This window comes from Medicago truncatula, chromosome 8, assembly GCF_003473485.1.
Source record: "Medicago truncatula cultivar Jemalong A17 chromosome 8, MtrunA17r5.0-ANR, whole genome shotgun sequence".
NCBI lineage: Eukaryota > Viridiplantae > Streptophyta > Magnoliopsida > Fabales > Fabaceae > Medicago > Medicago truncatula.
The window spans coordinates 15,619,025-15,631,552 of record NC_053049.1 but is presented as its reverse complement, the minus strand read 5'-3'; the positions used below and the strand labels follow the sequence as shown (position 1 = coordinate 15,631,552).

The window sequence follows — 12,528 nt, the reverse complement described above, 5'->3', positions numbered from 1 at the left end:
GGCTATAGCTCTGAGCGACACAGACAGCTATACCTTATTTATAGCTTTGTAAATCGGAGTAATGTTTTATCATGATTGAACCTTGTATTAAGCCACACCATCTATTTTGAGATTTTCTAAAGACTTTAACTACTTTGCCAAACTTAACTTTTTACTTTTACTGTGTGACAAATGTTTTATTTTATTTTTTTCCAAATAAGTTTTCTGCTGAATAGCTATTTGAAGTTATAGCTCCAGAGTCCTTGTGGGACCGATATCCTTTTATACCATAACTTGGACATTCTAGTGTTTTGGGAGACACTAGTTCACCAACTGTTGTCTTGTCTTAAACCATGGGAGAACCTTGCTTAAATGGTTTAACAAATTCTCAGTTCAAGACATGCTTGGTTTTGGTGTTTTATCCACGATGAAAAGACAAATTAACATATGAGAAAAATATAACATTTAAAGGAAAATGGAATTACGGGAAAAAATGATAAAAAAATTAGGGGTGGTGGCTCTATCTAATAGATAGATTTTTTCTCTCGACTCAAAATACAATGTAAAACATTTTCAATTAGGAGTTTACATTTTGTTGATATCCCTTTCCTCCTAATGGCGGCCTTTTCTTAGGGGTGGATCCATCTAATAGGTAACTCTCCCTGATCGTAATGACATACTAGGTACACCTAAGTCATCGCAATTATAATTGTATTTCTCAAAATACTGTTCAAAATCATGATCGGTAAAATATCAAACTTGTGTCAAATACATATAGTCAAATGCCAATTTTTTTTATCATTTATTTTATAAATCATAAACAATCCAAATAAAATATTTTGTAATATTGATGACCTTACCAATGAGGAGAAATGTTCAAGGTTGTATTTCCCCACTTCAATAAAATACTTTAACATATAAAATTATCAAAATATCAATAATAACAGTATGTAAAATATGTGATAAAGATTGTCATCTACTCATACTTATGAGACTCAACTAACTGTGCACTCCAACCACTCCTAGAGAAATATTTGAAGCATCCGACGTCATATTTGAGCATTATAGAACTTTAGTAACAATAGATAAGTATGAAATCCTCTGATATATACTCTAAACCATCCGACGTCATATTTCACAAAAAGGATATACTTCACCAAAGCACAAACCCTAACCCAAAAATCCGACCAAATTTCACTTGTACTAAGAAAGAGCTTTGCTTGGATGTATAATTTTTAGGCTTAATTACACTTTTGGTCCTACCATTTTGACCAACTCATGAAAATGGTCCTATCTTTTTTAAATCGAACAAAATCGTCCTTAAACTATATGTTTTTTTTGCAGTTCTAGTCATATCTCCCTATTTCCAACTCCAGAAACGCACAGAAATGACAATTTTAGTCCAACCACCTCAACCATGAAATAAACAAAGAATAAAACATGTGGGTACAAGGAATCTACTTTATTCAGCATACTAACCTAATTTTTTAGACATGTTACATACCTGAAACATGTCTTAGAAATTAGGATTTTTCTTGGTTTGTGTGTTGAACAAAGTAGATTCTTTGTACCCACATGATTTATTACTTGTTTATTTCATGGTTGGTTGGACTAAAACTGTCATTTATGGAGTTGGAAATAGGGAGATAGGACTAAAACTGCAAAAAACATATAGTTTAGGGACGATTTTGTTCGATTTAAAAGAGGTAGGACCAATTTCGTGAGTTGGTCAAAATGCAAGGACCAAAAGTGTAATTAAGCCTAATTTTTAGTATGAGTGTTCGATTTGTGATTGAAATTGGTTGATTTACGAAAAGAAGGTTAAATGAAGAAGGGGAAAGGTAGGTGGAACAGAGAGAGGTAGGGGTGGGCAAAATTAACCAATAACCGAATCGAATCAGTTAATCGAACCGAACTATATCAAAATTAACTGAACCATTTCATAAATTTTTGAACTGAACCATTATTTTCTTAATAGTTAATTAACCAAACCGAACCATTAATAACCACAGTTATCCAAACCAAACCAAACCAAACCATAACCATATAACACAATTACGGTTCTGTATTTTTGCCTTGGTTTCTGTTTGAGTCTTCTTTTAATTTGTTCTAGTCTGGTTTTCTATGTTGTTCATGTGATTCCAATGCTGTTTGAGTTGTTTCTCGTGTCTAGTGTGCTAGTTTGGTTCATGTTTGATTGATTATGTTCCACCGAGATTCCGTTTTTCTGGTTTGACCATGCTGGTTCTAGGTTCGCCTATTGCACTGCTTTCAAGTGATTCTTTGGTGTTGTTTGACTGCACCGCGCACCACAGTTGTATCCAGAGATCTCAACTGCTAGTTTATCATTTCTGTTTGGTTCAAAGCTGTGATGCCAGCAACACTACAAATTTCTATTTTGTTATGATTTCTGCTGCTATAAACATTGACTCAATATCTTTATATTCAGGGGGAATGATAGAATATAAGAAAAATCTATATTAGCATGAACTTGTGTTATCTCATAGGATTAATTTCATATTTTAGAACATCTCTTATGACTTTGGTTCGGTTCGGTTAATGACCAAGCAAACGGTTGACCGAACCATAACTTTGGTTCAGTTCGGTTAGTTTCAAACCTTAAATGGTTCGGTTCAGTTATTCCGAACCATTTTAACACTTCGGTTCGGTTAATATGGTTTACCGAACCATGCCCACCGCTAGAGAGAGGTTACAGGGAAAGAAAAGAATGAGAGAAGTGTTGTAGTGATTGTGTTATGTTTAATTATATAATATTGTTTCTTTTACTTTTTTTTAATTAATAAAACGGTGTGTTTCACTTTTCCCTCCTTAGGGTCCGTTTGGTTCAAAGAAGGGGAAGGGAGAGAGTTTAATGGAGGGGAGGAGAAGGGAGGGATGGGGAGTGAAGAGATTTTAATTAAATATGTATTTGGTTTAGAAGATGGGAGGGGATGGAATAGAAGGTATTTTAATTAAATATGTGTTTGGTTCATAAGGGATGGAAAGGATTTTAAACATAATTTACATTTTTATTCTTAAAATTTTATAACATTCATGTTTTAAATAATTGCATATAATCATGGTACAACACTTCAACACAGATCAAACTCTATCGATAACAATTTCCGATCTTAATAATCCATCTAATACCATAAAATATTTATAAAATTAAATTTTACAAAATATATAACTCATATACTACTATTATATATTAATATTATAAAATAAAATAAGTTAACAAAAGAAAGGATAAAACAAGAATTTGATGTGAAAAAATTAAGCAAAATGATGTTTTTTTTTTTTAACATAAGACATTTGACGTGAAAAAAAATTAATACTTTTTAAAAAAAAAAAAAAAAGAATTGATGTTTTTGTTAACCAAAGAAAAAAGTTTAATGTCAAGGAAAAAAATGTTTTGACTAAATCAAAATGATGTTATGCAAAGAAACTTTTTTAAGGTTAAACAAAAAAAGATTTGATGTTAAAGGAAAAAAATGATGTTAAACACATAATAATAGTATTAATCTTAAAAATAATAAGTTGTTAAGGTAAAAGTATAAATATGTTTTTCATGTTTAAAAAGGATAATTTAGGATTTTGACAAAAAAATAAATTGAGGATAATTTTGTCAATGGGATATATTACTTTTTAGACACTCCTCTCATTTGAAAAACTCCAATTTAAGGGCAAGCAAAAAATATTCCATTTCCTGTCCTCCCTTCCATTTCCATCCCCTCTTTTTTTTTTTTTTTGAAAAATTGAACCAAACAAATTTAATTAGAAGTATTCCATCCCCCCTCCTTCCATCCCCTTCAAAAATCTCCAACCAAACGGACCCTTAAGAAAATTCATCCTCGAATTTTATTTAAATCATAAACACTACTAACCTTGATTTTCAAATAAGTGGGGGTTTTTCCACGCATTACTTCTTTAGATTCTCAAGTAGTTTCTTCACCGGATAGACCTTTCCAAAGAACCTTCACTAAAACAATATCTTTTGAGTGTAACATCTCACTTCCTTATCTACAATAGCAACCAGATGTTCAGTGGATGACAAACTCTCATCCAATTGCACATCTTCGTGACTAATTATATGAGAAGGGTCATAAAGGTATTTTCAAAGCATAGAAATATGAAAGACCAGATGAATTCCTGAGATATCCGGTGGAAGTGCTAATCGATAAGCTACATGTCTGACTCTCTCCAAAAGCTCAAACAACCCAATGAACCTTGGACTTAGCTTTCCTCTTTCTCCAAACCACAAAACACCCTTCATTGTTGAAACATGTAAGAATACATATTCGCCCTTAGTGAACTCTATGGGACGACGCCTCTTGTCAGAATAAGATCTTTGCCTACTCTAAATAGGCTCTAAACGAACTCAGATCCACTTAACTTTATCAATGGAATCTTGAAGTAACTATAGACCCACTACCTTAGCTTCTCCAACTTCAAACCATCCTATAGAAGACCTACATCGCCTACCATAAAATGCCTCAACAGGCACGATTTGAATACTTGATTGGTAACTGTTGTTATATGCAACTTCCATCATAGGCAAATATCAATCCCAACTTACTTCAAGATCAAGATCACAAGCGCGGAGCATATACTCTAGAATTTGTATAGTTATCTCAGATTAACCATCAGTTTGAGGATGAACAGTTGTACTAAGATTCAAATGAGTTTCCAATGCAGCTTGGAAAAACTTGCAAAACTGAGCAGTAAATTGAGGTACATGGTCAGAGATAATACTATAATAGAAATCGGCACACCATCCAAAGTGACAATCTCCTCTACATAAATGTAGTCTTTATAGGTAAGAAATGTGAAAACTTGGTCAAATGACCTATAATCACCTACACTGAGTCATAACCATTTTGAGTTCGTGGTAAACTTGTAACAAAATCCATAGCAATTTATTCCCACTTCCATTGAGGTATTTCAATAGGTTAAAGTAAACCTGCAGGCTTCTGGTGTTAGCCTTTACTTGTTGACACACCAAACACTTGAGACATAAAATCCGCTACATCCTTATTCATTCCTCCCCACTAGTACAATTCTCGCAAGTCATGGTACATCTTATTAGGACCAGGATGAATAGTATAAGAAGAACGATGAGCCTCTTCTAAAAATTTCACCTTAAATCACCAATGTTTGGAACACATAGTCGAGACTTCAACCACAAAACACCATCAGAATCAACAGAGAAGTTTGAAACTTTACGGTTTCGCACATTATCCACTGTCTTCATCAAATCTGAATCTTGACTTTGAGCCTGCTTAATATCATCAATTAAGGTAGAATGAATTTGCATGTGGGCTACAATGTCCTTGAGTGATCAAGCTAAAATCGAATTCCACTTTCAACAATTTCTTGAAATTCTTTAACTATAGGCCTCTTAATTGTTGTTAAATGAGGAAGACTATCCATTGACTTCCTACTTAAAGCATCTACAACAACATTAGCCTCTTAACTAATGTTTGGCGTTTTTGCGCACAATCACAACTTTTGTGGACATATATATTTCAGAAAAAGTATAGTTGTGGAGTCCATGTAACTCCTAGAGTTGACATGACGAAACAAGGAAGTGATTTTTGGCACGAAATTGGAATGGTTTAAGAGGAATTCTTAGAACAAACTACATGGAGGATTGGTTCAAGTCAATTAGCGGAGTTTTGGAACGATAAATGGTGTGTGCAACATATTCCCATCATATAGAATCAATTACCTTGGAATGAAGCAAATAAAACAATAGCAAATTATGTTGATGGAGCAAGACAATTATGTGGATGGAGCAAGACAGTGGAGGCTGCAAGAATTCTCTAATTCGTTACCGTCTCATGTCACTGATGTTATTATTAGTGCTCTGCCTACACTACTTGAAAAAGCAAAATTAGGGAGGGAAATTAGTGACGGAAAAAATAAAATCTCTCACGATTTTTTGGTCGCAAAATTTAGTGACAGAATTAGAGAAGGATTTCACGTTTTCCCTCTTTAAATTTCCTCACTAATTTTTGATTTTTTAGTAGTGCTCCTACTGAAAAATGGTGGGGATGATTGTCTAGCTTGAAGTCTCTCTAATGATGTTAATTTTAGTCTCTATTTTGTATATGATTCTCTGATGGCTATTGAACAGGTTCATAGTCATCGTTTATATAACCTTATTTGAAGATGGAGATGTTATAGAATCCAATGTTTGCTTTGGAAACTTAGTCATGTCTCTTTACTAACCAATGAAAGGAGATATTAAAGAACGATGACTAACTTGCCAATGTGTCCTCTATGTCATAATAATATTGAAAGTCATTTGCATGCCTTTCGGGTTGTTCGATAGTTAAGGAACTATGGAAGCTTATGAAACTGCAATTATATTCTCAGTTTTTTGAAGTTTTAGATTGGAGAGAATGGTTGATCATAAATCTTTTGGATACATCCTTGTGCAATGACATTCAAAGCTTGTATGATGGATAATATGAAATTGTTTAATAAGATCAAAAGGGTTAGTGCAAGCATTAATTCCACATTTACACAAATTGCTTGCCTTCATGATGCTCATAGTACTCGAAGTTCTACTGTTCGTTGGGAGTGGACAACAATTGGATATATTGCTTTGATTTAGCGTCTTGTGGCGGAATTCTTCTATATGATGACAAATTTATTTGTGCTTTTGCAGCTAAGATTCATCCTTGCTCCGTGCTTGAAGCTGAGCTTTGGGGAATTTTTCAAGGTTTGAAAATTGCTTGGAGCTGAGGATTTAGGCATATTCAGGTGTTTGTTGATTTCTTCCCTTGCAATTAATTTCCGCAAACATGGGTGTCCTACTATCCATGTCCAAAGGATGCCCAAAAGCAATAATCATGGGATATATGATGGTTCATGCTTAATCCCTTGGACTCATGTCTATCGTGAAGCTAACCTGGTTGCAGATGGACTCGCCAAATATAGTTTGAGTTTGGATACAAGTATTAAATTTTTTTTATTTTCTTTGAATTTGACTTCGATATATTGTTTTGTTGACGGATGCCACTTGTATTGTATTTTCTAGAGGTTTTTAGTTTCTTGTTTGGTGCCTAGAATGTCATTTTGATGTTAGTCCAATGTCTTTTGGTGTTCGAGGCACCCCAGCCATTCTTCAACAAGCTGCTCTCCCAAATCTTCTCTCTTTTCGTGCTTTGAGTTTAGCGTTGTTTTAACTTTTTAGTGCATCATGCTAACAGTAAATAAATAATATTAACTATCACTTTGAAACAAAATAGAACCCATGACACATTTATTAAATTAAAGTAATTCTGACCAATATCATCTACAACCACATGTTTTAAAGACCACAGAATCCACCAGGTCCACCAAACAACACAACACGTTGCAAATCATCACGTAAATTATCAACGTAATTTGCATCATAACAAAGAGGTTTATCAAAATACACGTGAACTTCATCGGCATGTGGGGCACGATCATTTCTTTGACTATCCTTAATATAAAGATTTGAAATATAACATGAAGTTAGAATATTTGCACCAGCAAACTGTCCAGAACCCATTGGAGGACTAGGGCCATCACCAAAAATCTGTGTTTGACCTGTCCAACCACCTTTACTTGCATGATCTAGTTTATTGGAAAATAATGTTGCTGGAAAATATCCAACATCCATATCTTGTGCTCTTAGCCACCAGTTCTTAGTGTTTGGATCCTGAAACACAAAAAAGAAGTTATTATAATATGCTAATAGAGAATATTTGTTAGGGTTTCCCCCTAGGATTTACTGTGTTTATATATGCCGTGGTTAAGCAAGGGTGGTTTTGAGCATGTCAAACGTATTCAGTGAAATTTAAACAAAACAATTAAAAAAATATAGTTACTTCTAAAATATAATCATTTAAGGTTTGTGCACGATTTTTAATAAAGAAATAATTAATTGTGTTGATTTCAATGATATAAGGTTAAATAAGCTTTTCATCCCTATAAACATATCAAATTTTGATTTTCGTCACTAAAAAATAAAATGAGATGTTTTCATCCTCACAAAATTTTTTATTTTGTTTTTGGTCCTTAATGACCATTTTATGTTCATGTAAATGTCAAAATTACAACTCTTCTATGTTAAAATTGCATTCATGTTATGTTTTTTTTATTATGTTCAACATTTATTAATTGTGGATAATTAAAAATGAAAATAGGACTAACTAGTGCATATTTTGATAGATAAATAAATGACCTAAATGGGACAAAAAAAAAAGATAAAGAACCATTGCGTTATAACTAAATAAGATAAATTACCTCTAGTGTAATTTTACCAATTTTTAATAAAATAGAAAAATATATAGGTGCTTCAAAAAGACATATCCAAAAGTAAAATAAAAATATAGATATTCATTACATACAAATATTTCTTCATCCACTTTTTTAGTATCAGACTTCATAGGTGTTTCCCAATCAAATTAATTTTGAGAAAAAGAAAAATTAGAAGCATAAAGCTTACCTGTGCAAGGTAGAGGAGCATAGAAAATTGTGGCCCACCAACAGAAGATACATTACTGAAGGGTGAACCAATATAAATTTTTGTGCTAGTTTGCACAAAACCAGGACATAGCGAATTGGTGCAGCCTGTACCTTCGATGCTATTTTGCTGCATTTATTAAATAAATAAACTTCTTATTCAAATAACCCTAATTGGAATATGTAGTTATTTTTATCTATACAAAAGAAGGAAAAAGTCCAAAGATGAAAGGAAAAAATAAACTGAGAGACTAATCTAACAGTCTTAGACATACAAATCTTAAAACATCATCAAATTGAAATTTGTATAGCTCATCAGGAGTCTCCACAACATAAAAATTCATCAAATTCATCAAAAAATGAGGAATGCGACACAACAAAATATTGAAGGATACTAACCGTAAATGTAATAATTACGATATATAAAATAGTTGAACGATTCGTCAAAAAATATAGTAAAATGATTATAGCATTTCATATTTCGTTTTATAAATATAAAGACATATTTCTTACCCATTCTACGAAGAAATGACTTTTTTTATCTCCTGACAAACCTGGAAATACCTGCCACCAATGTGGAAGAGATTAGCGATTGTTAACGGTGAGGGAGTGGTTTCTAGGTGAACTCACCTACGTGGTTAAGCGATGTTACATGAACTCAATCTACGTAGATTGAATTCACCTAGCTACGTGGTTAAGCGATGTTACATGAACTCAATCTACGTAGATTGAAATTAACATAGCCTACGTATTGTGAACTTATAATGAGATAAAATTAGAGAAAAACCTGCCATCCTGCATGGATATACATATGGTCATTTACGGGAGTATCGGTTTCTCCACTAGAAAGCCATATATAAGCTGAACTCATTTCACCAGTCTCAATAGGTGGATTATATACAGAAATAGATCCTGCAATTCCGAACAAGGTTGTAGATATATTGAAACGCAATCCTGCAAACTGCAATCCAAGAGAAAGTCACTAGTTAGTTATTAACTAAACAGATTTCAATTACACTATCTCAATTATGGTTATCTTGTGTTTATTTTTGCGGTGCACCGAGCACAGACGCACGTTTTGCCTAAAGCCACAATTTTAAGCTTCATAAAAATCACGGTGGTGGAGCATTGGGACCTGATATTTGTGCTCCCACCACCAAACCAAACAGCCACGTAGGCTTGTTTGGATAAATATGATAAGTGTTTATGTATAAATAGTTTCTATAGCAAAAAAATATAAAGTTAAATTGTTTTTCGTACGTTAATTATAAGTTGTTTTCATATGTTATTTTATTGAACTTTGAAAATAAGTTGAAAAAAACTAATGAACAATGTCATAAGTTGTTTTCATAAATTTTCTTATTCATTCTCACAAAACTTATGTAAGTAGATAAATTCAAATAAGTCAAATCAAACAGGTCTAAAGTCTACAAAGATTTTTTTGGATATTAATAAATTTAGGATGAAGAGGTAATATTTTATTTTAAGTATACATAAATTTACGTTTCTACATTTCATCATGGATATCGTAAATCCTTATAAAAAACATGGATGTGAGACACATAAGGTGAGTTCACCCTTCTCAATCGAATTTTTTCTATATTCATTACCTGGAGATCAAACCTCTTACCCCATGATCTGTGTTTTAAAGTCCAAACCACTTCTTGTAAGTATAAAGCTTGAAACATTTGAGCAACAAATTTAAATAATACATTTTTTAGGGGTTATTAATATTATTCATAAGATGCATGTTTCATGAGGTTATAAAATGTTGATAAAAAATTGAAAGCCAAACAAAATCAATAAAATGTTAATGAGGTTGAGTACCAATACTCATTAAAGAACCTACATGACTGCCAGTGTCAAACTGAGTTAGGGTTCCAAAATTATTTGATAGCCGTTTTGAACGAATGAGATCTTCTTTTGTTGTTCTTTGAACAGGAATTGTTCCTTCAGGACATGAATCTTTATCAAGTCCAATTTTTAAATATCTTCCTGATATATCATGTGTCTTTACGTTTGTATGTGCATCTTGAAAACTCGATTTCAGCTGCACAATTAACCAAATAAATTAATAATCACATTTTTTTATTAAAAAAATTATCAAGAAAATTAAATTTATAAATAACAAACTATAACTGAGAAATTTGTTCTATTGAGGATGAATCACCTGTATCTTATGATTCTTTAGTAAAGGATGATCAAAAGCTAATTGCTTATTAATATCAATACAATCGACAATTCTTCCAAATTCAGTCTGCAAAAACCACACACAAAAAAAAAAAAGATTAAACGTTTAATTAATAGAGGAAATTAAAAAGGTGAGAGTATATGATCATGAATTTTATTTTTTTGAAGGAAGATTATGATCATGATAATACATGAATAGTTTTGATAGGAGGTTTGTTGATGATTTCCAAATGCTTCTCCAATTGCAAATCTTCATTTTTGGATAAATATGGAATTGATCCATATACTTCATAGTTTTTGTTTGCAATACACAAGCAAAACAACAAGATAATGATCATTTTTGCAAGTGAAAATCAGACAGAACTAATGGATTTGCTTATAACGAATGAATCAACACACTGGTGAAACATAAAGAAGCCATATCTCCAACTTAATTTTTCTTGATTATTATTCCTATCTCCAACATAGTAAAACTTCATTACCATTGACCACAACATTGAATGTAATTATTTGTATTCAGATATTTTCTTGGCAAGAGCAGTACTAGGATAGGTGACCTCCTGAAAAGTCCTTGTGTTGCACCTCTTTTACCTAACCCAAAAAAAAAATAGTTGTCTATTTTTTTTTTATAGAACATACTTTTCTTTACAATGGTCAATGGTACATGTTCCATTTATGTTTGCTAGAAAAAAGTTCCATTTATGTATATTTTTTTAGGGGGAACGTGTTTATATTATTTCTTTAGTTATGGATGTGGTTATCCTTGTTAAAGCATGAATGGTCACATTTGTTTGTCTTCATCTAAATTCGATAAAAGAGTTTTACAAAAATAAATAAATTACGACGACGTTTATAAATGGACATTACAACACGAAATTTTGTAATGTCATTGCTTCCAATGTGGAAATAATCAACAACTTAATTTGCATTTATGACAAAATCGACATTATTAAGTTGAAGATCATGCATATACAATTGGTAGAATAATACCAACCCAACGTTTACCCATGTAGGTTTTAATCAACTTCAAAACTTCTCAAGTAGGTGCGATGACTTTTTTTTTTTTTGTTATATTTTTCGACCCCACCCCCCCACCCCCCACACACACACGTGATGCTTCAATGAAGGTAAAAGTTGTATTTCCTTTTGCTGTATAAAGTCCCTACTACAAAAAAAGAAGTTATTCTTTATAAACAAAAAAAATTGGCACCCTAAAAACCAAGGCCTTAAGATGTCGCACCCCGAGTCTTTGACGAGGGTCATCCCTAAAAGGAGGTATTGATATTACATTTGAATCGCTAGGGTCCATTTGTGCACCAAGCATTGATCTCGACGTGGATTCATGTTGGTGACTACTCTTTGTGCATTTACTTCAGCCTAGTATGTTGCTCAAACCTCACTTTTGCGATTTATCATCTCCCAACTTTCGAGCATAGGCATGGCTCACTCTAACACTTAATTATTGGTTCCAACTAGATGTTGCCATACCCGCAAATTCATGTGCTTCCATAACCTTTAGATTTTTTACTACAGGAGGAACTTTGAGATGATAGGTATAAAAAATGGTTCTTAGATGACATGTATCTGCAATATTATCAACGCATAGCATGTAAGCATTCCTAACCGAAGACCCATAGATGCAAAAATGGGTCTTCTTAGTGAGAGTAGATGGAAGAAGAAAAATGCTCAAAACATAGAACGGGATTGACTGTAAAATTGACTTAGTCATCACCTTCCTTCACACCTTAGATATACAATTGTTGGTCCAAGAATTGACTTTTGGCCACACTTTGTCTTTGGTGAAATTGAATGTTTCCTTTTTGCATCTTCCTACCATGGACGGTAAGCCAAGGTATT

The 12,528-nt window shown here is 32.7% G+C and overlaps 1 protein-coding gene across 1 annotated transcript; it reads right to left on the bottom strand.

Annotated features, from left to right (window-relative positions):
- Positions 1-7,300: 7,300 nt before the first annotated feature.
- LOC25501091 (uncharacterized) lies at positions 7,301-11,009 on the bottom strand. The gene is made up of 6 exons (XM_024772905.1): positions 10,863-11,009; positions 10,652-10,738; positions 10,331-10,531; positions 9,269-9,442; positions 8,465-8,611; positions 7,301-7,675 (listed from the first exon to the last, which is right to left on the bottom strand). Exons 1-6 carry the CDS (start codon positions 11,007-11,009, stop codon positions 7,301-7,303), a joined length of 1,131 nt encoding a protein of 376 aa, XP_024628673.1.
- Between the last annotated feature and the right edge of the window lie 1,519 nt (positions 11,010-12,528).

Bases quoted from the DNA above. Each gene is read 5' to 3' on its own strand.
- LOC25501091 (XM_024772905.1), bottom strand. From the start codon at position 11,009: ATGATCATTATCTTGTTGTTTTGCTTGTGTATTGCAAACAAAAACTAT. The intron at 8,612-9,268 runs GTTTTTCTCTAA...TAATAAATGCAG, and splicing joins ATATCCATGCAGGATGGCAG to CAAAATAGCATCGAAGGTAC. The intron at 7,676-8,464 runs GTAAGCTTTATG...TTTGTGTTTCAG, and splicing joins TGCTCCTCTACCTTGCACAG to GATCCAAACACTAAGAACTG.